Source organism: Mangifera indica, chromosome 6 (genome assembly GCF_011075055.1).
Source record: "Mangifera indica cultivar Alphonso chromosome 6, CATAS_Mindica_2.1, whole genome shotgun sequence".
Classification (NCBI taxonomy): Eukaryota; Viridiplantae; Streptophyta; class Magnoliopsida; order Sapindales; family Anacardiaceae; genus Mangifera; species Mangifera indica.
This window is the reverse complement of record NC_058142.1, coordinates 17,992,437-18,019,360: the sequence shown is the minus strand read 5'-3', so window position 1 is coordinate 18,019,360 and position 26,924 is coordinate 17,992,437. Positions and strand designations below refer to the sequence as shown.

At 32.5% G+C, this 26,924-nt stretch overlaps 1 protein-coding gene, 1 long non-coding RNA gene and 1 pseudogene across 2 annotated transcripts in view; 1 reads left to right on the top strand and 2 right to left on the bottom strand.

Annotated features, from left to right (window-relative positions):
- The first annotated feature begins 3,432 nt into the window (after window positions 1-3,432).
- LOC123219745 lies at window positions 3,433-6,332 on the top strand (annotated as a pseudogene).
- Window positions 6,333-9,394: 3,062 nt separating this feature from the next.
- Window positions 9,395-26,924, bottom strand: part of LOC123218539 — a 28,917-nt gene continuing 11,387 nt past the window's right edge. Inside the window, exons 8-9 of the mRNA XM_044640019.1 lie at window positions 9,840-10,433; window positions 9,395-9,726 (exon numbers count right to left, since the gene is read on the bottom strand). Coding sequence (XP_044495954.1) covers window positions 9,700-9,726; window positions 9,840-10,433 — 621 coding nt within the window. The 3' untranslated portion in view covers window positions 9,395-9,699. The remainder of the gene's footprint in view (window positions 9,727-9,839; window positions 10,434-26,924) is intronic.
- On the bottom strand, window positions 14,715-15,129 carry LOC123218555. Its single transcript, XR_006502719.1, has 2 exons — window positions 15,068-15,129; window positions 14,715-14,897 (listed from the first exon to the last, which is right to left on the bottom strand). It is a non-coding gene; the product is annotated as an uncharacterized LOC123218555 (long non-coding RNA).

Sequence of the window (26,924 nt, the reverse complement as noted above, 5' to 3'; positions counted from 1 at the left end):
GCTCAAATGAAAAATGGTTCAACTCAGTTCTATTCGAATTTAACTTAATTTTGAAGCTCGAATCAATTATTCAAATTTATAGCTCAATTTAATTCAAATTCATGATTCGAATTGATGATTCAAATTTATGATTCGGAGTCATGGTTCATTCACAAAACAATTTCGTGTCACTTAAATAATATTCACAATATTAATTCGATCCACAAATTCAAATCAAATTGAGTCATGAATTTGAACTGATTTGAAACAAATAGAGTCACCAATCTAAACTATTGATTCAAGTTATAAATTTGAATCAAATTGATTCGAATGCTTTCTAAAAAATGAGATAAATTTTCTGACAAAGATTTCATTTGAATTTAAATTAAATAAATTCGAACCAAATTAAATTACACCAAGCTCGCTTGGGTCGTATATGGGCCTACCTTTATTTAAAAATAAAAAACATGTATTTGGCTATTATTATTTGTAAGGGGAGTAGACGGATACCATAATAATCTATAGGGGTCCTCCTGAGATTACAGAAATCATATTAAAATAAGGTCGTCTTTCAAATCCCGCGAACACTATCAGCTCTCTGGTTGATTAAATCTTGGGCCGTCGCTGCAGTCAGTCACAGCCACACGCGCCGACGTTCTCCGCAATGGAGGTTTGTCCTAATTTTTTCATGCTTAATCTTTTTATGAGTTAAAGAAAGGTGCATTCAATCTGGCTAAAACTCATTTTAATAGATTTAAGTAAAAAGACGTTCAAGACTCAAAATTGAAGTAAAACTGAGCTGTGCTTTTGATTCGTTCATGGGTTGATGGTAGATTTTAAAAATTTTCCCTTGTTTCTTTCAAGGATTAATGGTAGATTATGATTTTGATGATTTTTCTAATAGTTCTTGCTTGAGATGATTTTGTATTTTTCTATATTGTTACAAGGTAAAATTATTTATAAGCAGTGGGTGTAATGGTGAAGATGATGAGATACATCATTGTATTGAGATTGCAAGAGGCGATTTAATTGTACTTTTGAAGAATCTGTGGATAACAGATCGGCTCCACTCACTGCAGCTTTCACTGCTTCCTTTCCAAGCTTGTAACGTTGAATCAAACTAGGACATGACTTCAATTTTAAACAGCTGCCCTTGTTTGCTTTATCTTCATCCTCAATGATGGCTTTTGCTACCCTTTCGGTGAACTCATCTACATCACTGAACCATTTCTTAACAGCTTTATAAATCTCTTCCCCCTGTCTTTCAGCCGACTCTACAGGTTTCTCCACTGTTTCTCTTTTATTTCGGAGATCGTCAACTTGATTTTTGAGGTTGTTGATGTAGCTCTGGTACTTGATCACATATGATATCTGCTGTTTAAGCAAATCATATGCCGAATCTGTAGTTTTTGATGCAAGTTTCATGGAAGCACTCGTTAGTATTTCCTCAGCCATTGCTGATAAATACTTGTACACACACACACGCACACTCTCTCTGTTTTTTTTTTTTTAATAATTTTCAAGTAAAGCTTCAATTAAAGGGTACTTAGGAGGCAAGGGAAATGAAAGAAAAAGAATTGGACAATGTTATGTAACAAAAAAATGATCCTGAAGATGAAGAAACTGAAGAAATAGAAGATTCCAGGCCCGAGTGATCCTGTGCTTTACTCTGCCTTTAAAGACAGAGTGATTGACAGTTTCACATCCAAACTTTGGCTCACGAACCTTTTCACCCATAGAGTATAAAAATTACACTTGATCATTCACTTGACAGAACCTAACTCTTTTAATGGAATATGCCCTTGACACAACCTAAAAAAAGTTGAATTACCATACTAACCCTAAATATTTTACTTTTGAAAACTATCATCATAATACCCCCAAAACTTTTCGTTGGTGAATTGGTTACATCTTGTCTGGGAAAAAAAATGTCAATATTAGATAATTTTATTTTTTGTCATTCTCTTTTTCATTATTCTCTCTCTCTCTTTTCTAAGCACATTTATATTGATAAAAAGAATAGATAGAAGGAATGGGATAGTTTAATATATGTTTTGAACCACTCATGTTTACTTTTTGTAATAAAGCTTGTTCCTCGATTATTACATCAATTAAGTTTGTTTTAAAGTTTTATGATCGTAAGACTAAACCAAGATAGGTGAGCTAATAATGTCTCTTTCATCTATATCACTAATCCATTTTCACTTTTTATATTACAATACTTCTCATGCAATCATACTCACCAATAAAACAATAAAAAAATGACAATTATAATACATATAGATTATGGAGTTAGTGTAAAGTTTGTGAACGAGAAGATAATGAATGAGATTTATTTTTAGGATAATATGATATGATCATTATGAAAGAATTGTCGATATTGTGACTTGAACAACATCAATTGAGTTGCAATCGAGCCAATTGCAACCTATGTGTCAATTAGGTTGTGATATGGCTAATTATAGCTTAGGCAACATGTAAAAGTATTCTAGAGATCGGAATTCGATGATAATAGCAGAAGAGATAAGTTTAAAATTCAAACAATAAAGAATACTCCATGCATGGATCTCATAATAGCAAATACATCACATGAACATGCATTCTCAATCAAAGGGTGTATGAGAATGTCATACTTGCGTTTAAAGGCTCCATTGGTCTTTTCATGGCAAAAAATATGCTCTCCAGCCTAGGATACAGAGGAACTTAGGTATCCACATGAAGCTATGATGCAATGAAGGGCAAAAAATGTTCATAATAGACTATTAGGTCATGCAAAAGGATGCAAGTATATGGGTGATAGATGTTCACCTTTGTATTTTGGCAAAACTGAATGAAGAATGAAAAATATGATAACATACTATCTTTTATAGACGCACCATGAAAAAGTATTGCTGGAATCAGTGATGCTTGTAGACTTTGTGTTCTCTCAATTTAGAAATAATTGTCCCTTTGGTAATTAACTAAACTTAGAAAAGAAAACTTAATTGTGTTAACAAGAAAAATATGCATTGCTATTATTGGAATTTCAGATCCTCATGGACTCCCTAATATTTTTGCAGAATTTATAGTGACGCTGTTCAAGAATATAGTTTCCTTAAGCAAAGCAATTAAAAAGCTATTGAAGTAATAAAACAGGAGGATACCAAAGGAATTCAAGTACAAAATAAACATGTACTTTGAAAATATTATAAATATCTCATAAAAATTTTAAAATTTTTTATATATATTTCAATCACGTTATTAATGTATTAATTTATCAAAAATATATATTATTTTATATTATATATATATATATATATATATATATATATATATATATATATATTAATTTAATATATCTTAACATATATATAGACCGAATAACGTGATTTGGATTTTATGGGAGTAATGTTACCCACAAAGGCCAGCACCGGCACCTCAGTGTCCGATTTACCTTTTGTCGCCAAACGTTGAACCTCGCTCAACGCGAAAACGACCAAATGTCCTACACTCAACCTCTCACTTCCCTCTCTTCACAGCCACACACGTTCCTCCAAACCCATCGCCCACCTGCCACCGCCACCACCACCACCACCACCACTCACTTCCCATTCAAGCTGCAACGCGTCATGGGTCGAGTCTCTCCGCTCCAGCAATTCCATGAACCACTTTCACCTACATCGAAATAACCCGTTCGGGTGCCCGACCCGATAACTTTGCTTTCCCTGCAGTTTTGAAGACCGTGGCGGGTCTTCAGGATTTTAATTTGGGGAAACAGATCTATGCTCATGTTTTCAAATACCGGTACGGTTCATCTTTGGTGACCGTAGCCAATTCTCTTGTGAATATGTATGGTAAATTTACTAGTGTTTTGTGGGCTGTGTATAAGGTGTTTAATAAAATTAGTGAGAGAGACCAAGTGTCTTGGAATTCAATGATTAATGCATTGTGTCGTTTTGAGGAATGGGAGCTGGTGTTAGAAGCGTTTAGGTTGATGTTAGGTGATGATGTAGAGCCTACTTCTTTTGCTTTGGTGAGCATGGCGCTTGTGTGTTAAAATTTGCCAAAGCGCCAAGGTTTGAGGCTTGGGAAGGAAGTACATGGGTATAGTCTAAGAGTGGGTAACTGGAAAACATTTACCATTGTTGCTCTGATGGCGATGTATGCAAAGTTTGGTAGAGTTGATGATGCAAAATTTTTGTTTGCGTCAGTCAAAGATCGTGATTTGATTTCGTGGAATACAATTATAAGCTCATTGCCTCAAAACGATAGGTTTGTAGAAGTATTGTGAGTTTTGAGTGGTGTGGTACGTGGGATTAAACCTGATGGAGTCACAATTGCAAGTGTGCTTTCTGCTTACTCACACTTGGAGATGCTAGATGCTGGTAGGGAAATTCATGCTTATGCATTAAGAAATGATATCTTAAAGGGTAACTCTTTTGTTGGTAGTGCTTTAGTTGATATGTATTGTAATTGTGAAGAGATTGATAGTGATCAGTGAGTTTTTTATGGTATTTTGGATAGAAAAAGTGCACTTTGGAATGCTATGATTACTGGTTACGCACAAAATGAGTATGATGAGGAAGCATTGAAACTATTCATTGAGATGGAAGAGGTTGCTTGGCTTTGTCCAAATGCCACCACAATGGCAAGTGTTGTGCCTGCTTGTGTGCATAGTGAAGCATTTCCCTGCAAAGAAGGAATCCATGGATATGTAGTAAAGCGGGGTTTAGAGAGAAACCAATATGTGCAAAATGCTCTTATGGATATGTACTCTAGATGGGGGAAGATAGAGATTTCAGAAACTATTTTTGACAGCAGGGAGGCTAGAGATGGAGTCTCTTGGAACACAATGAATACTGGTTACACTATTTTCGGACATCATAGTGAGGCACTTCTTCTGTTGTGTGAGATGCAAAGAATGGAAGAAAAAATGAGTGAGAATGATGAGGACAATAAGGATGAGACATCAATTTCATTGAAGCCAAATGCAATTCAATAACCTCATGACAGTTCTACTTGGTTATGGTGCTCTGTCAGCTTTGGCAAATGGTAAAGAAATCCATGCTTATGCCACAAGAAATATGTTGGTAACTGATGTTGCTGTGGGACTTGCATTAGTTGACATGTACTCCAAATGTGGCTATTTGAACTTATCTATAAGAGTTTTTGACCTGATGCCCTTTAGAAATGTGATCACCTGGAATGTTGTTATCATGGCTTGTGGGAGGCATGGTAAAGGAGAGGAAGCCTCAGAATTGTTCAGGAAGATAGTGATGGAAGGAGCTAAGGTCAGGGACGTAAAGCCTAATGAAGTTACTTTTATTGCTGTATTTGTAGCATGTAGTCATGCAGGGATGGTAGATGAAGGAATAAACTTGTTCTACAGAATGAAATTAGACCATGGGATAGAAACTACGCCGGATCACTGTGCTTGTGTTGTTGACTCGCTTGGTTGGGCAGGTCAAGTGGAGTAAGCATATCAACTCATAAACACAATGCCTGCAGAGTTTGACAAAACAGGTGCATGGAGTAGCTTGCTTGGTGCTTGTCAGATTCACCAGAATGTTAAAATTGGGGAAACTGCAGCTCATAATCTCTTGATGTTAAAACCTGACCTGGCAAGCCACTATGTTATCCTCTCCAACATCTATTCATCTGCTGGACTCTGGGACAGGGCAATGGATGTCCGGAAGAAAATGAGAGTAATGGGAGTCAGAAAAGAGTCGGGTTGCAGTTGGATTGAGTTTGGGGATGAGATTCACAAGTTTATAGCTGGGGATGGATCGCATGAACAAAATGAGTGGCTCCGTGGATTCCTCGAAATCCTTTCCAAAAGAATAAGGATGGTTATGTGCCTGATACTTCTTGTGTTCTTCACAATGTTGATGAGGAGGAGAAAGAAACTTTACTCTGTGGACACAGTGAGAAATTAGCCATAGCTTTTGGGATACTCAATACCCCTCCTGGAACCACCATTGGAGTTGCCAAGAACCTCAGAGTTTGCAATGACTGCCATCTTGCTAGTAAATTTATCTCGAAGATTGAGGATAGAAAAATCAACCTGAGAGATGTGAAGAAGTTCCATCATTTTAGAAATGGAACTTGTTCCTGTGGAGATTACTGGTGAAAAGATTGATTGTTTATTCTTGCAAGAAAATTTTTCTTGTGATCCCTAGAGTATGTACGATTTTTAAAATTTTTCTTTGTATCTTTTAATCCTACATTGATATCAAAAACAGATAAGAGATTGTTAGATGATCACCAATGTTGCCATTTTTTAGAGAAATGTTGTATATTTCTAGTTTGGTCAAGTAAATCTCCTTGTATGAATCAAAGAAAACCGTTTCATATATGTATTTTTATCATGATAGTTGAATCGCATATTGAAAATTTAATTTTCTATTTAGTGTGTATTTTATCATATCATATGATATGCATTTTAAAAAATAAAATAATATAATATTTATAAAATAATAAAAAAATTGCAACTAATATGTTATCATTTCAAAAATGTTACAAAGAACTCTAAAGCTTTAAAATTTTTTATTTACACCTCTATTATATCATCATTTTCTCTAAAAAAGTATATTGTTCTGTATTGATAATATATATTGTATTTTAGGATACGTATTATATTGTATGATATATTTATTGTATCATATTACCTTGATACACTTTATGATATGTATTGTTTCTCACTCGTATTGCATCGTAGGATACATATCTATATTGTAGGATACTGATAAATATGATTTTGACAATGCTAACAATGTTTTCACTTAAATTAAATAGTAATGCTATGTACAATCAGTTTTAACTTTTAAGTATTCAATTGAATACTCAAATTATATGGATTGATATTATTTTATCTTTAATTCAAAATCACATAATTATATGATAACATATCTTTGATTAATTGGGTACTCAAAATTAGATACAAATAATTTTATTGGAAATTAAAATATGTTATTTAATCAAATAATCTAATATGCAAAGATTGCCAGTGAATTTTTAATTTATGATGAGTTAGTAAATATCACCAAATTGTCCCATTATTTACTTTAACATTTAGGGTGTATATGATTCGGTTCAAATTGTAAAATCGGATCAAACTGTTTTAAAATTATAGTTTAGTTTGATTTGATTTGTGAACTAATTTGGTTTAGGTTTATAGATTTTTAAAAATTAATTTTTAATTTAGATTGCAGTTTGAATGATTTTTAAACCAAAATAAACTATAAATTAATATACATATATATAATTATATTTGATAAAATCTTTTAATAAGTAATATACATATATAACTTGTTTTTTATATTTATTTTATTATTATTTTACATATATATTGTATATATATTTTATATTTATTTTAAAAAACAATAATTTAATTATTTTTATTAAATAGTATATATATTTAAAAGTAAATACTTAATATTTAAACATGGGTTCATTTTTGTAGTTTGCAAACTAATTTGGTTGGAAGGACCTTAATTGTAATTTTCATTTTCAATTTTGATCTATGGTTTGCCCATTTTAAATTCATTAAAATTATGTGCACTAGCAATGTGATTTAATTTTTTTACTAATTATGACAAGTTGTTATTTAATTAAATATTATTTTATGTCTAATTTAAAATTATTTAATCATATTATGATATATTATTATTAGTTTATAAATTATTATTTATCATAAATACATATAATTTTATTATTTTTAAATTACCGTTTTATTTAATGTAATTGCCATTGTTCATCAAGGAAAGATGAAACTGAGGATAATAGAGAATGCTAAAACCTTAATTGTGAAACCTTGGTGTCCTCCACTCAGCCTTTTTTGTTTTGCTTTATTTATGCCCCAATGTTGAAGCTAATATTTGTTTATCTTTTTTGTTTAGGCCAAAGAGCTTATTCCCACCCTAGATTTGGTATTATCTCCATTAATACCCGTTAACTTTACAAAACCCAAAATCTCACCCATCAAACATTAAAATTGACGAAAATTGTTAGTGTGAAGGGTAATAAAGTAAATGCGCACTGAGTTAGAAAACACTTTAAAAGAATAAAATATTCGTACTTATAAAAATAAAATAAAATATTTGTTTATTTGTCAAAAAGTTGCTACAAAGAATTTAATGAGGTAGCAGGTTTTCAGATTTTATTTTTAAGTTAACTCCTTCATTGTGACACGTGGAGCATTTAGTCTATGTCAGCCGAAATTTTGGCGTGTTTGACGGATTGGATCAGCGATTTTATGGAAACGAGTTGGCGTGGCGAAACTTGTGTTGAGCACGTCTTGTAGACCCAAAAACAACTGCTTTTTTGAAAAAACGGCGGCGCAATACAAGTGAATAAAATGTGGTTCGTGTTAGGCGGTATTAGTGAGCAAAACATCTCAGATCGATGGTTGGGAATTTTTGGACAAAAATCAACAGCTGTTGGATCCATTTTAAATGCTTTAGCCAATAAAATTGAGACACTTGGAGACTTTTTTGGTCAATTTACTTAGAATTTGGAAAATTGTGGACGAATAAAATTTTTTTTATTTGTTTGATAGCGAATGAGGAAACGCCACGTGTTCTAAAGTTTAATCGAAAGCTAAAAGAACAAAACTAAGTCTTTTGGTTTTCAAATTTCCTTTCGATTGTCTTGCGAGACATGTTCTGGAAATTTTCAATTGTAAAGTTGTGGGCAATCACTTAACAGTTTATGGCAACCAACGACAATGACAATGACAGCGGTTTCATCGTATCAATTTTAGTAACAATGGCAATGAGGATTACACCAATTACAATAGCAATTTCATCGGGTTTCTTTTAGTTTAGGCTGTATCGTGTGAATTGTAGAAGTACAAGTGTTTACTCAGAAAAATTATATGTTTTTCTTGTTTTGGATGTATTGTAAGATATTTTTACTTTTAATTTTGAACTATGATTTATGCATTCTAAATTGAGTAAAACTATGCACATTATCGATGCAATTTAATATTTTTATTAATTATAAAATGTTGTTATTTGATTAGATATTATTTTGTGTTTAATTCAAAATTATTTAATTATATTATGATATATTAATATACAAATTATTATTTATTATAAATATATATAATGTTATTGTTTTAAAATTACCGTTTTAGTTGATGTAATTGCCATTGCTCATCAAGGAAAGATTGAAACCGAGGATAATTGAGACAGGAAGAAGAGGGACGTTGCTTTTCCTTGCCCATATATTTGTGTTGGTTTCTTGGAGAGAAATCAGAAGTTACAATGAGTCCGTTATTTCCGTTGGGTTTTCTTGCTGAAGAATATGAAAAGAAAATAAATGGGCAGGAGATGGATGAAGGGCAAAATAGAAAATCACTAACACGAGGAGAAACCATGACAACTAAATTGTACCGAGCTTATCGCGTGGATGGCTTTAGCCGGAAATGGAGATGATTAAATATCCTCGTTTAACTTTAAAATCATTGTTGTTCCTGGGATAAAGTATTCAATAAAGCATACACATTGAAGTTAACAAACTGCATATTGTTTCTTGTTTGCCCAAAATGTTTGGCAACTTGTAGAAATTGGCATACATAAAACAAACTCATCTACAACAACAGAACAAATATGTATACAGAGGGCATTCCACCTTCAACAAAATGTGAAGATAAAATCAGTTGAGATAGTAGAAACAGAGTCCCTCTCCACCTGGAGGAAATGGAGGTGTGGTACATCACCCACTAGAAAAGGAAGGACTTCAATCTTCTTTGGAGTACTGCACATTCTGTAATCATAAAGCATAGACGATTTGACTAAAAGAAAAAACATGAATTCAATCAATTTAATTCATTAAACAACAGAAATGCATGAGGTATCTTGGTGAGTCAATCATATTACCATATTTCTGAACAAATATTGTATGGTGGAATTAAGGTTGCCTTCCCAACATTCTTCTACTGCATCCTCTTCTCCATCTGTCAACTGTAGTCTTTGGAGATTTGGTGTGCTTAAAACTCCATGACAAAAAGTCTCCATCTCCAAGCATTTTCTGACTACTACTTTTTCCAAGAATGGAAATTCAAAAGAATAATCCCCACCACAAAAGCTTTTAAGGCTGGACAAACAGTGAAGTTCCAAACAATCCAATTTGCCGAAAACAATTGAATTCTCTACTACTTCATCTCCCAAATGTGTTATGATTTCCACCATCGATTTGCATTCCGAGACATTCATTCTTTTAAGTCGATTCAGAGTTTTAGCTTTTGAGGGTGTCAGTAAATATCTCAACCCATCACACTGGGAAACTAGTAGAGTTCCTAAATTCTGGAGAGGCAACATTGAGAAACAGGAATTTTCTAAACTGCTACATTCTGACACTTTTAGAGTCCTGAGATTTTGAAAGGCATGGCAAGGCTGAAAATTTCCTCTCCACAGATGCGATAGCCTGGGCATTTCACATAATTCTAGTTCTTTCAAGCTAGGGAATGCGTCCTGGGAAATCAATCAATCACAAAAAGAGTGTTTAACAAAAAAAAAAATGATGGTAATGTTGAGATCTGTGATATTTGGGACTTACTATATCCATAATGATAATGTTGTCAGTAAGAAAAATTCTGTATTACTAATAATAATAATAACAATAATAATCTTTTAAGAAATAAGATAGAATAAGTTAAAGACAGAGTCAAAATTTTGCAAAATTAGTAACAGTGCCTTCTACCTATTAAATTGTAGACATGATTTAATTGAGTACTTGATGCTCATACCTTGCAAACAAAAAACAGTGTTTGTTGACTGTCTCCATCACTCCCTGGGATGCTCAATGATTCTGAAGCAATGATCTTCACGTTATTACATCCATGCACCTTCAACACTTCTAAATCTGGCCATTCTGAAATATGTTTCTCCGGGTAGAAACTTTTGAGACTTGGTAGCATCTGTAGATTCAACTGGGTTAATTTAGAAAACACAAACCTAGGGAAAGTTTCCTCCTCGGCAAGAATTTCCCCCACCATGCTAGAGCTTTTCTCAAATACTTCAAATATCTCTTCAACTGAATCACAGTTTTTCACTTCCAAAAATTCTAGCTTCTGGTGACTCCCGAGCATGTTAGATGGAAAAACACTTACAAGTCTTTTACAAAATTGTATAGTCACACTAAATAATTTTCCAAATGAATCCAAAGAGACTTGATTGTCCCACAATTTTACCAACTGATCAACATAGGTGATACCCAACATCTCCAAACTAGGGAGTCTTACCTGAAGATTTCAAAATACAATTACAAATATAATATAACAAGCCATTATTAGTATCATAAAAAATCATAAATTAGATATCAAGTATGAGAAAAACTTGAAAACAAAATGAAGGGATGGATCACCTTCTTATCAAAAAGAGATAGCATGTGGGTAGAGTCCTCCTTTGCAGTCATTCCTTCAGGTTCTTTGCTTGATGATGTCATATCACCATATATAGAACTAGAGATGAATGTTTGAATACTAGGGCAATTGTTAATCCACAGTCTTAATAAGGAGGACATTTCTACAAAACTTGCAGTGGAATTGCAGAATGTTGTGAGTTTTGGAAGATCTCTAAGCCTCAGCCGGTATAATTTAGGAAACAACATCGTTCTTGTTCTCCCATCATCTTCATCAATTATTCTTTCCATGAAAGTACAATTAGATATCTCAAGCTCCTTCAGTTTGAAAAAATTTTTCAACATAGAAGATGAGAATAAATATTTCAAATGATCAAAGCCACCAATGCATAAGATTGTTAAATTCTGGAAGCAAGAAGATGATCCCAAGGTGGGAATTTCAACCTGCATGCACATAAAATGTTTGTATTATTGAACAACATTCTAATAAAATTAACTTATCCTGTATTAAGAACTGAAACAAACTCACCTTTTTGGTGAAACATGCAGCAAGATGCATACTGAACTCCTTCATTTGGACCTTTGGACAGTCCTTAATGATAATAGTTTCCAAGGGGAGACATTCCAAAATATTTCTTCCAGAATAGAAGCTTGTCAAGCTGGGCAATGACTCAAGCATAACAGAGTTTAATTGAGGAATTATAATTTTATCACTCACTCCATTCTTTTCCTCTTCCTTTTTGATGATTTCTTCAACTAATGCACAGTTTTTCACCTCTATCTCTTGGAGTTGAACAAGACCCAACAATATAGATGGAGTGAATATGCATCTCAAGCTGTTGCAATTGTCAATTTTCAATGATTTCAAATTCCGTAAGCCTGAAATTTCTTGATGATTTTCCTCCAAATCAAACACTTGTTCTAGTGCCTCACAACTTTTTATTTTCAGCAATTCTAAATTTTTGAAGCAGCATAACACATTGGATGAAATACCAGTTGATATATCCAAAAATTTATCCACCATCAGTGACTTTAAATTCCTTAAAAAGTTGATTGGTAACTGACCATTCCATATTTTTTCTTTCATATCGGGAAATTCAGAGAGTGGCAAATGTTCGAGGTTACGATAGCCAACCTATGAAACAAAAAATATTAAATTATAATGACTCTTACACAACATATTCAAAAAAACCAAAATCTGAATTAGATCACAAAATAATTGTTCAAAAACTAACTTAGCAAAAATTTTGAACAAGCATCTTCGTTGTTTTTTAAACTTGCTTAGCATGCAATTGATTTGTGTATGTCATTAGTCAAATGAGATTCATGGAATTAACAAATTGAAATACGAGTTTGACAACCTTGCATCCTAGTCTATAGAAGATAATGCTCATGTAGTCATGATTTTGGCAACTTTGCATTAATCTATATGGTAAAATGGAAATTATAATGATTAAAAATAAACATATTTATTATTAGTAATATTTAAATTATATATCAACAAAAATGCTATAAATGGATAAAAAACAAAAATTTTGTGAAAGAGTAAGTACCATCTTTGTAAATATTTGTTGAATGGTAGAATTGAGATCATCCTCCCAAAAATATTCTTGATGATTATATTCTTCTGGCAACTGTATTTTCTTTAGTAATGGTGTGTTTAATGCTCCTTGAGAAAAGATGCTCAATTTTGGGCATTGACTCACAATAACTTGCTCCAAACAAGGGAATTTGAAGGAATAATTGGCTGAACAAAAGCAAGTGAGGCTTGACAAATGGGAAAGCCGCAAAGTTCTCAATTGGCCAAAAACAATCTCTTCTTCTTGGTCTCCCTCACCTGCCACTACTTCTGTCACTAACTTACACTTTTTTATAACCAATGCTGTGATATTTACAAGAGTTTTGGCTGCTTCACATGTTAGGGCCTTGTCTAATCCATTGCACCAGTGTACGGATAAATTTTTAAGATTTTTGAAAGATGTTGAAGATGGCATTGAAATTGTCAAACAATCACATCCATATACAGATAACTTTTGAAGATTCTGAAGAAATGAGTCCCCTCGGAAATCTTGTTTCCATATATGTCCTTGCTTGTAAGGGAATAGCTCTTTTGAACTATTCCAACAAATATCTAGTGATTCCAAACAATTTAATTTTTGAAGGAAATTGACCAGAGAAGAACCAGATTCATCATCAAAGTAACTCAACTCGAGATGTTTAAGCTTGCCAAGTCTCTCAGCTAGATTACTGTGAAGGAATGCCAATCCAAAGTCATCAGCGTCTAAATCCAGCGTTTCTAAATTCGGTATGACCTAAAAATCATGAAAAGTAAATAAATAGGTGTAAGCATTCAGTCATCAACAAGTGCACAGCAACACACAAATAAGTAACTAGAAATTTTATATACAAACGGTACAAAATGTTACTAGTTATATACATCTAATTATAAGGAAAAACATATCTAACCAGATTTTTAATCTGGAAATAATGCAAATAATATTGTTGTAAATAGAAAAATACAAGCCAAAAGTCTTATCCACTTTTATGAGTCAGTTATTAATACAAGAAAAAAGAAATTGGTTTATAATGTGGGCAACTCAAATCACTCACAAACTTACTTTCTTCAGCTGATTACTTTAATCACCAAAATAAATAATATCTTGCAACTGAAACATTTAATTGATCTATTAACTGAAACATTTAATTCAAAGAGAAAAATAAATATGCCGAAGGAAGAGTATTCGTCAGTTTATTTTAATTGGAATAGAAACATTAATGTTCACTTATGATTTGGAAACTGAAGTTGACAAACATTTAATTTAAATCTTAATTTTGAGTTGGAGGATTGTATTGTTTGGCCCAATTGACATCCCACTTCAATATTGAAGGAACTCTTTCAATATTGAAGTTATCACATCTTGGGCTTGTCTTTTGGTTTGCACAGTTATCATACTAAATTAGTGTGATATTAAATCAATCTGGATAACATAAAGATGTTGTAAGTACGAATATGGATAAAAGCAAAGTAATACCTTTTCCAAATAAAAAACAGGAGGTTGCATCTCCTCGTCTCTTTCTTGGAAGCTAGAAAATTCAAAATCATGAACTTTTATCTTTTTGCAATTAGACACACACAAACTGCTTAGCATCGGCCACTCTATTGTATGCAACCGCGGGTAGAAATATTTGAGTTCCTTTAAATAGCTAAGGTAGATAGATTTTAATTTTGGAAACAAAAATGTAAGGGCTCCCATAACTTCCTCCTCAGAAACAATTTTCTCCAACTCACAACAACTTATTTCTAGATGTTCAAGTTGCATGAGACTAGTAGCGGTAGAAACAGGAAAAAGACTTTTCATACTCCAACACTGCTTAACAATCAATCTCTTTAAATTGCAAAAGCTCAGATTTCCTTGAGTATTAGATGCAACAATAGTCAATAACTTTTCACAGGATTCGACTGTCACTACTTTTAGTTTGCAAAAGGATTCCCCATGGAGTTTTTGGTTGTGCCATTTCAGCTGCAAGTTATCCAAGTGTGAAAGCTCCATCTCCTCCAAGCTGGGAAAAGCAACCTGCAGCAAACAATTCATCATGTTAATATTTTGTGTACAAAAGACCAACAAGCTCACAACAAGGAAGCTGTAAAAATATCATGTCAAGTTGATATGTTCTCAAAACCCATAAAACATTTTGAAGGCATTCAACAACATTAACTTTTAGTAGAAAGAATAAAATAAATTACCTTTTCGTCAAAGAGAGGGTTTATATTCATAAAGTAGTTTTCCAAATTCACTTCTCCTTTTTCTTCTTCTCTCACAGTGTTTAGACAAGAAGATTGGCCGAAGAATGTCTTCAAATTTGAGCATCTCCCAATGTGAAGTTCTTTTAAGGAGGGGAATTCAATTAAATTCCCCGTGCCAAAACTTGTGAGTTTTGGCAAAAGTTCAAGCTTCATGTACAACAGTTTAGAAAAACTCATATAAATTATTTCTTCTTCCCCTTGTACTCCTTTTGAGTCGACTATTACTTCCATTGACTTACAATTGCTTATCACCAACTTTTGGAGTTCATTAAGACTTTTGACCATAGTAGATGAAAACAAATAATTCAAGCCATGACACTCCTCAATGCTTAAACTTTTTAAGCACTGACTATAAGAAAATATTGATAGAGGTCGATCAAGCCATGTATTCTCATAATTAATTGAACACAGTTTCAAATTCTCCAATCTTGGAAAGACAACCTGTAGAAAAAAACATTGCCCTCAAACATAACTTAAGAACTAAAAAGAATACTCCTTTTTACATCAAAAGAAAATGAAAAATGAAAAATACAAAACATACCACCATGTTGGAATCAATCTTAATGAATTTGGGTAGGCTTTGTAGTGTTAATGAACACAATTGATTGAACTCCATCTTATTATTCGTTTCAATTCCATCACCATGGTCATCACTTTCTTCACCAAAAAGCCCTTTTAGGTTCATACAATCTGTCACTTCAATTTCTTGCAATTGTAAAAGGTTTTTTGCCATGAAGGATGCAAAGAGATACTCCAATCTATCACACTTCTCTATTTTTATGATCCTTAATTTGCTAAAGGACCTTGCATTGAGTTGACCATGACATATCTTCTCTAGTTTAATCAAATTAGAAAGGGTCAAGGACTCCAACTTGGGAAAGGCTACCTTCCAAGCAACTGAGTTAATGATATACAAAATATCAAGACTGTCCTTTACATGAAAATGCTTTAAATGTGGAAAACCATCCACATTGAGTTCATAAACAACACATCTAACTCCATTCATTTCCTCAAGAAAGAGATCTTCAGTCATCTCCAACAAACTTTTAATTCCTTGCCCCAAATAAACATTATCACTTATCTTTAGTTTGAATGTTCTTGAAGTTGAATTGTAATATTTACCAGACCACTTCCATTTATCTCCAATAAATAAATGATAACTTTTCAATTTCTTGAAGAAAAAGTCTTGTGGCATACCTCGAGCATCTTGAACATGAAGATGTAAAGCTGTTAGGTTCGACAATTGCTTTAACTCTTCAAGGCTAGCATTTCTTCGTCTTTGATTATCCACTCCTTCAACTTCCCATTGAATGAAGCAGTTGCCCATATATAATTCTTCTAATTGAGACAAGCAGGAGATGACTTGTGGTGCAACGTAATTAAGGTTTATACAATTATTTAAATCTAATATCTTCAACTGAGTCAATTGTCCAATTTCAGTAGGCAACTGTTCAATGTCAGACCTCAAGAAGCTAAGGATTTCTAGTTTACTTAGCTCTCATAAAATTCTTAAATCCTCCAACAAGCAAGCATGCAAACAAAGTGTTTTAAGGTTTTTCAGGCAAGAAATGGATGAAGGTAATGAAAAGAAAAGAAATCCAGTAAGATCTAAAACTCTGAGTTCTTTTATTTCTTCAAAAAAAGCATCTGAGATTTGTAGTGATCTATTATTTATAAACAAGAAGAACAACTCCAGTTTTGGAAACTCTAACCGTTGAGGAAGCTTATCATAAATATCTCTATAGGGAAGAGAAATAGCAGTTGAATGTTTTGGTAATTTCTCCCCCAACACCTCTTTCAAGCAGATGACATTTTGAATATTAAACATGAATTTTTTTGTCGAAGCAATCGACACAGCAACATCATGAATAATATCATGCATTTTAACTGCACGGTCATTGTCACCGTCCAACAACAAGCAAGAAGCTTTGAGATAATCTATCAAACTGTGCAATCTATTCCTTCCTTCTTCAAATGTATATACATCTCCGAACAAATTCAAACCCATACTATATTTTAATAGGTCATCAGTGGACATGCTACTACCAGCATCTGTTAGAGCACAAAGAAGAAATAGTGATTTAGCTTCCTCAATTTTCAGAAAATTGTAACTCAGCTCTATAGTAGAGTACACACTTTCTTCCATATCTGGAATATGTCTTGGAGTAGACCTTTTAAGTCGAACCAAGGCATCCTTCCAAAAGGGAAGACTCTCATTTTTCAATGTATTTGCAATTGTTGAGATTGCAACCGGTAAACCTGCACATTTTGTAACAAACTCATCTGCTAGAGGATGAAAATCAGAGCTTTCTGCAGAATCACCCACAATCTTCCGAAACAAATTCCATGCGTCATCTTTAGATATAGGACGAACAAAGATATTCTTCTGAGTCTTCATATCTTTGCTTAATAAATCCCGATATCTAGAAGTTAACAATATTGTGCATGGCTTGATCTCATCATCTTTTCTTTCTTTATGAGCATCCCCAAAAAGATCATCTTTTCTTCCTTTCTCAGAATCCCCAAAAGGAATTCCAATTGCATCCAAATCAAGCTTTGTCCAAATATTATCCAGTATTATAAGTAAACTCTTCTCCTTCTTTATCCTGGAACGTAGTTGACTAGCTCTCTGATATTCACTCTCCTGACAAAATTCCAAGCCTAAATCGGAAGCAAGTTTTTCTTGAATTTTTTTGTAGTCTGGGGTTTGTGTTACCTCAGCAATGGCCACCTCATGAAATATCCTGTCTTCCTTCACCTGCCAAGCTACTTTGTTGACCAGTGTAGTTTTGCCCACACCTCCCATCCCATGCACCCCGACCATGTTAAAATTAGCATCCTTCAATGTGTCCAAAATTTCTTGCAAAACTTGCTCTCTGGAATCAAAGGCCTCGTAGCCTCTGACATACATGGATTCTGTCCTCTGTAGAGCAGGACGGTAAGAAACACTACTGAAGTTGCCTTTCCCTAACAGATCGGCCCCAGTCACTGTAGCTTTCACTGCTTCCTTTCCAAGCTTGTAACGTTGAATCAAATTAGGACATGACTTCAATTTTAAACAGCCGTCCTTGTTTGCTTTATCTCCATCCTCAATGATGGCTTTTGCTACCCTTTCAGTGAAATCATCTGCAGCATGCAGCCAATTCTTAACATCGTTATGAATCTCTTCCCCCTGTCTTTCAGCGGACTCTACAGATTTCTCCACTCTCTCTTTTTTCATTCTGAGCTCCTGAACTTGATTCTCGAGGTTGCTGATGTAGCTCTGTGACTTGAACACATATGATATCTGCTGTTTAAACAAATCATATGCCGACTCTGTAGCTTTTGATGCAAGTTCCGCGGCAGTACTCGCTACTATTTCCTCAGCCATTGCCGATAAATACTTGTACAGACACACACACTCTCTCTGTTTTTTTTTTTTTTTTGGTTTAAAGTAAAGCTTCAATTAAAGGGTACTTAGGAGGCAAGGGACATGAAAGAAAAAGAATTCTGTAAATGTTTGAGAGAAAAGCTTAATAAACAAAATCTAGCTTTACACTGAGGATAAAAGCATGGCTAATTAATAATGAAAACAAAAAGAGAAAGGCACACAACAAACAATTATCAAAGTTAAAGTTTTTAAGACCTGAATGAACGTAGTCTAGCTTGTAGCAAACAGATAACAACGAGCAATAACACTAAGAGAGGTTGAGAGAAATGCTAAATTTTTTCTTTTCCAAGGAATTTATTGATACTGAGTATAAAATGATAGAGAATTGATGGTTAAAACAGGGGAAAGGAAAATTATAGAAAACTAGTTTGAAGCAACAGACAATTAAAAGAAATTAATTATAAGGGAAGGTTTAGAACAAGTACAGCTTGATGGCTTGATCTGTAAGTATGTTTCTCTCAAAAGCAGAGCTAAGTTTTCAAGCACCACCAAATGTTTACTTTGGCTTAAAAACCGTTTCACCCACAGAAGGTATAAATTACACTTTACCTTCAAAGGACAAAACCTATCTCTTTTAATGGGTAATGACATTGGCACAATATAAAAAGTTAAATTAACATACTAACTATAACTGTTTAAATTTTGAAAAACTATCATAATACCCTCAAAACTTTCACTAGTAAATTGGTTGTATCTGCCTAAAAGCAAATGCTAGCCCCAACTAATTCTATTTTTTGTCGATTCTCTTTTTCATTATTCTCTATGAAATTATTACATTGTTGTCTTTAAGACATTCTGAGCCTTAAAACCTTCAATTTAGTATCTAAATCGAATCTATCTTTGATAATCCTCTACCTCTTAAGTCTAAAACAACTCTATATACGTACACAACTAATAAGCTCTCTATTAAGTTAACAAAGTGTCAATAAATAACTTTAAAATATTATCAAGTTCACAATTACATATAATATAATCTTTTTGTCAATTAATATATCTCAAAACTGAGATACAGATACATATTTATCTAAGTAAGTTCTCAGTATGAACTGATATCTATTAATAATTTATCTCAATAAGTGACTTTAGGCCAAACGTGATAAGAAGAAAATGTTAATTGCTACTACTAACACCACTAAAAAAATAATATTTTCATTTAACAACTTCGAAACATCAATATAAAGATAAAAATGACCGAGTTTTTCCCATAGTTGACAGCTAATGTCTACGTAACGCAGGAATTATTCCTAAAAATGGACTATCTATAATTGAGAATGACAAATACACATGAAATGGTGATGTTCCAATAGAACAAACTCAAATTATAAATATACGAAACCATCCAACAACAAAATACAAACATCCATCTCTGATTCTTCTGGCCGCCTACCTGTCTCTCGTCAAACGATATGCCCAAGTCTTTCTAATATAATTACCATCTTTCAGTACGTTGGTAAATACATCAACTACTGCTAACACCAGTGAAAAAACAATCATATTTCCAGTCAACAATTTTGAAACATCCAAATAAAGACAGCTTTCTTCAAGTTTACATAATCCAGGATTAATTAATACAATTTGATTTATAAAAATGGACTACTACCATGGATATATAATTAAGAATAACCACTACATTGACTCGACAGTGGTCTATACTGGGTTCGAGGCTTGCATAGTTGTGAACGGTCATTTTGAAAGTTGTGTGTGATATTGGGCTCGGGCACAGGCCCCCTTTGTCTGCCACTACACATTAAAAGGACAAATATAATTTAAATAATTTGCGCAAGTCATCAAAAGGAAAAAGGAGATTGCACCTACTCATGTTTTCCATAATGTTTTAAAGAGACTTAAACCTACCCAAAACCAATATAAGGTTGTCATTATCTGTTAGGCCAAAAGACTTTTTCCCACCCAAAGTTTAGTGAAAAACCCAAGTGATTCTATTAATTTTTAAAAATCTAAATATTCATCCATGTGTTAGTTTTGATTGTTATAGTCTAAAGTAAAATTGTCATTTAAAATTAATATTTAAATAAAGAAAAAGTTATTTCTTTTTCCCCTTTAGTTTTAAAGATTAACCGTTTTTTTCAGTTTAATTTTAAAAAATTAATCTTATACCCCCACCATATATAGTTTTTAGGGTTTTATATTTTCGAATGAACAACCACCCTCTTCAAACTTTGAAACATTGGACTTTCATTCCAAAAACTTTATTCCATTTTTTCGACAACCGTTATTCCAAATGTTCCTCTCTAGCGACATCTCCCCCTTCTTGGTGGTTTCTTAGTTCAAAATGACTCGATTTTTGTACACAAATTTGTGTAAAAATCGCACGGATCTGTGTGACCATCTATGCATTGACAAATGCACAGATTAATTTGATGATGTGATACAGATGTGGCTGATATTCATGCGATGTCATTTGGTTGATCTATGCATTTGCTGATGCATAGATCGTCGCACGGATTTGTGTGATTTTTGCATAGATCCATGCATAAAAATTTGATTATTTCAGTAAGATTTTTAGTGGTTTCCGAATCGAAAAACTATTAGAGAGGGGGGAGATGTCGCCAGAGAGGTACGTAAAGAAGAATGGTCGTCAGAAAGATGGAATAAAGTTTTGGGGTGTAAGTGTAATGTTTCAAAGTTTGAGTGGGGTAACTGTTCATTCTAAAATATAAAACCCTAAAAACCATATATGATGGAGGTAAAAAATTAATTTATTAAAATTAAACTAGGGGAAAATGTTAATTTTAAAACTAAAAGGAAAAAAAGAAATAACTTTTTCTTTATTTTGATAAAAGTTCTAAATAACAATTTTATCCCTGGTTGTAATAATCAAAACTAATAGATAAGTGTGTATTTAGGTTTTCGAAAATTAAATATACGAAACCATCCAACAATAAAATACAAACATCCATCTCTGATTCTCCTGTCCGCCCACCTGCTTCTCGTCAAATGATAGGCCCAAGTCTTTCTAATATAATTACTATCTTTCAATACATTGATAAATACAACTACTGCTAGCACCACTGAAAAAGACAATCATATTTCCAGTTGACAATTTTGAAACATCCAAATAAAGACAGCTTTCTTCAAAGCTGCATAATGCAAGATTAATTAATACAATTTGATTTATAAAAATGGACTACTACTATGAATATATAAACAAATATGCCCACTGCATAGGCACGGTAGTGGGTCGTGTCGGGCCCAAGATTTACATAGTCATGGGTCTTCGTGCGAGATGCTTTGATGACTTCACTCAAAGGCTTATATGCATCGGTGAGTTAAAAAGATTTATTTCATAGATACTGTAGCAATCATTCCTATGAAAATCTCTAATTGTATCGGTCTAGTGGATACGTATACTTATGTATTGCACTAAACCACCGGCTAACAATTTCAACATACAGGAATTGTTATCACTTTTCAATAGAGTCGTTCAATACTATGATAATCTTTTCACAATTACTTGTTTCCTTAATCAATGTAATATCAGGAGTACAGATAATTTTAGAATGAGTATTTAACGTGTACATACTGTCTCACAATCAGTTATATGACTCTTACATCACATTTCTATCATTTTTATGAACATATTATTAAATCACAAATATAAACAAATGATAAAACCTTTTTAATAATAATAATAACAACAACAAATATTCAATTACATATGCATAGATCAGATTGTCTCTAAGACATATGCATTAATCACAACTTAAGCTGCCTCACTTGGGTCACGATTTGACTAAATTGAGTTTTGTATTGTTGGTTTAATGGGTTGGGATGGCAAGTAAAAGTGGTTCGGCAATGTGACAAGATGAGAAGGTGGTTTTGTTCATGTGGGTTTGCTTTGGTGCCATTATGATTTGATTTTTTTTGAGTGATTTTGATTTTTATATTTGGTTTTGGTTTAGTGACACCTTGGTTGTGATCTGGCTTACAACTTTTGACCAATTTTGCTTTTATCAAAATTTTAGAAAATTAAATGACTATCCTATATTTTTATTATTAAAATTAATAATAAAATTATATATACTTATTTTGAGGATAAATAAATATATATGTATATATGTGTGATGTGTATAATCATATAATTAGATTATTTTAAATTAAAAATTAAATAACTATCAATTATATAATAATATATATAAGTAAATCTCTATATATGTATAATATTAATTTAAATTTAATAGAGATAGATTTTGAATAAAAAATATGATTAATGCATTTAACAGATGATAAAGTGATTTTAGGCCAATCTTGGATGAGTTTTTCCATTTAACAACTTTGAAACATCGATATAAAGACAAAAGTGGCCGAGTTTTTCTCATTGGCAGCTACTCTCTACCTATCACCAATGCATACATAATTAAGAATGACCAATACACATGAAATGGTGATGTTCCAATACAACAAACTCAGATTATAAATATATGAAGCCATCCAACAACAAAATACAAGCATCCGTCTCTGATTCTTCTGGCCGCCTACCTGACGAGGGCCCAAGTCTAATATAATCACCATCTTTCAACACATTGATAAATACATCAACTACAGCTAACACCACTCAAAAAAACAATCATATTTCCATTCAATGATTTCGAAACATCCAAATAATAACAGCTTTCCTCAAAGCTACAAAATGTAGAATTAATTAATACAATTTGATTTATTAAAGTAGACTACCACAATGAGTATATAATTAAAAATGTCCACTATATAGACATGACAATGGTTCATATCAGGATCAAGATTTTTGTAGTCGTAGGTCTTTATATTATACTGATCCATAAAAATATATAAGCCTACAACATGATTTATACTATAATGGATTGTGTTAATTATATATTTTTTTATTTTTTCAATTTTTCATTGTTTTTTGTTGTATTTTTTGAGTTTTCTATACTAATTTTTTAGTTTTCTCCATGAAAATAATGATAAATAATTAATAAGTCTTGATTTATCACATTATCTGTTGGTTTTTTTGTAAAATTAATAATAAATTTATATTACTTTTTAATTCTTCGTAGCAGTAGTCAATATTTTTGGATTTTTCATATAAATTATTTGAATTTTCTATATAATAATAAATAAATAATAATTTTTAAAAAAATTATAGATAGCATTGTAGTGGACCGAGACGGCTTACGGCACAACTTGTGGGCTATTATAATACATCCCAAACCCTCGAAAGCTATGCCATAAAAAGGCGGTTTAGTCTGGGCTCGGGCACATGCCACATTACTTTGTCTGCTACAGCACATTAAAAGAACAAATATAATTTAAATAAGGGCAATCGAGATTTTCTATCCAAGTTTTAGTTTAATTTCAATAATACATCTACAACAAATAAAAAAAGTAAACACCTATCAATCCTTAAACAATAGTTAAATTTTTTGTTAAATATAAAGGTAAAACCGTTACTTAATAATAATATTAAAAAATACATAATTTTTTTCTTCTCAAGTTTTAAAAATTAATATTTAACCCTCATACCTAAACTTTGAAAAGTGATTTCCCCTCTCAAATCTCTAAGTTTTTTCTTCACCCCTCCCTTTAGTTACTAGCGACTGACACAACGGATTGAATGGACGATGCTTGTCGTCCAAAGATTTGGACAACAAAACGTTGTTCAAAAGTCATCCTCTAGACGATTTCATCTTGTTCTTTAGCCGTTGGTCCACCATTTGTTTAAGAAAGTAGCTAGATTTCAGGTTTGATATCCTGGGGGAAAATGAATTTTTCAAAACTTAATCAAGGGGGGAAATATAATTTTTTCAAACCAAGAGGGAGAATGAAATATAATTATAATTATTTTAATATTACTAATAAAATGATTATTTTACCCTTTTACCCTAATAGAAAATTTATGGGTGTATCCTAATAAATTAAAACTTAGATGAGTATTTAAGTTTTTCATTTATCACAAATATATATTTGTCATTTCATACAAACTTGGGTGGGAATTGTCGTTCTCCCTTTAAATAATTTGTGTCAAAGTCATCAAAAGGAAAAAGGAGATTGCACCTACTCATGTTTTGCACCATAAACCTTGGGGCTGTTTCTTATGTTGATTTAATGTTATAAAGCGGTTGAAACCTGCCCAAAACCAATATAAAGTTGTCATTATTTGTTAATATTCAAGCGGTCCTCCATCACATTCATTCGTGTGATGCTTTATTTTGCGAAAGATAAATGATAAGAATGTGAATGAGAGTCCACTAAGTTAACATTATTAATGTAACAAGGACAATACATTGTATAATTAATGTTTTCATAGTACGCCACAGATGCAATTTCAATACAATTATTCTATACTATACCCAAAAGACTAAACAATTAGTGGAGGATGCTCAAGGTTGACCCTCTCCTTCGATGGTCAATGATGTCGTGAAAATGAGCAAGGGGGTCGGATATCTTGCTCATTTTCAATTGGGAAAATCATGATAAAAGCATTAGCAATACAACTAGTGAGGGAGAGGGTATCAGCAAGATGGTTAACGATGCCACGAAGTAAATCATCGGGAATAATGGTTGTCGGAAAGAGATAATATATTTTGTGGGGGTATAACTACATGTTTTGAAATTTGAGGGGAGTGATTGGGATGGGGTAAGGGGAGGGAAGGAAGTTTTCAAAATTAAATTGGGGAAATTGTCAATTATTCCCACCCAAGGTTTGGAGTATTTCCAAACTTCCTCCTGCAAGGTTTAAAAAACATAAGTACCCACAATTCTGTTAAAATTCTTTGTTAGGATTAAATATATAACTTTCATTTGACAAAAAATTTTAAAAAAACCAAAATTTTATTTCATTTCTCTTTATTAATTTAAAAAATTAATAATTTTCTCTCACCCAAAAGTTTGAAAAGTTCACTTTACCCCTAGGGGTTTTTTTCTTCTTTTTTCAACTGTCAAAATTTGTTCCCATTGTCAATTGACTTTTCCAACATCTTATTCTCCTATCGTCGACCTTCCCATCATAACATTTTCGTCGGAAGAAGATAATTTGTCTTTATTCGACCAAAGATCAACATTGGACAATTCTAGAGATGTTGGTCTTCAATTAATTTTATTGAAGATCACCATCTCCAGATGATCCACCATAACATTTTTATTGTATATATATTTCATATTTATTTTACATATTTATATTAAATTTTTAAAAGCTATAATTCAATTAATTTTATTAAATAATATATATTTATAATTAATAAGTTCAAAATACAATCCAAACTCGGTGAAATTATATTTTTCAATTAGGTTTGGTGTGGTTTGATTTGAAATCTAAAATGATTTGGTTTGGTTTAAAAAATTTTCAAATCGTTTCTTTTTAGTTTGGCTTGAAAAAATTTACAAATCGCACCAAACTAGATCATGTACACCCCTATTAACATTTAAAACATAATGGGGGAGGTTTTTGTGATTTATGAGTCTAATCATTTTTCAGGAGATTAAAAGCAAAGAAATTAAAAAAAAAAACCGAAAATATTGAGAAGAAATTTTAAAAGCCAAATTTCTGAATGAGCACTTAATCCCTCTCCTCGCTTCTGTCGCCAACGACAAACCGACCTCTGCCACCATCGATGGCGAAGCCATCCGTCGTATGCTTTCGACTCCCGGTTGCATCTTCCTTTCAAAATTTGGGTATTTGCTCTTGCTTCTTAAGCTGCCACAAGTTTCTAGTTTATGTTTATATGCTGTTCAAAGTAGATTTTTTTTTTTTTGAATTCATGGTTTTCAAAAGTTTGATGCAATGGGTTCCACTACATATTTAAACATGGATTCATCTTTGTAGTTTGCAAACTAATCTGGTTTGAAGGACCTTAATCGTATTTTTTATTTTCAATTTTGAACTATGGTTTATGCATTTTAAAATGGTCAATGGACTATTTCTTACCTAAGTTTTAGCTCGATTTTAAAAGTACAACCACAATAAATGAAAAACCCAAATACCTATCCATCCCTAAACTTCCATTAAAATTGTCATTTAATATAAGGACAAAATTTTTATTTAACAATAATATATAAAAATATATAATCATATCTTATTTTTTTCTCATATTTTACAAATTAACATTTCACCCCAAATCTCAACTTTGAAAAGTGCTTCCCCCCTCTCAAGTCTCAAAGTTTTTTTTTTCACCCTTCCCTCCGGCCATCGGCGGTAGTTGAAGGGCCCAAACTTTGCTTGACAACATTCGTCATCCTTTACTAGACAATGAAACATCATCTAGATCTCTGGATGACAAAGCGTAGTCCAAGGACAACACTCGTAGTCCAGATCTAGACGACGGTTGTCATCCAGAGGTCTTTCTTTAGATGATGATGACTCATTCGTCTATCATAGGGTTGTCATTCACA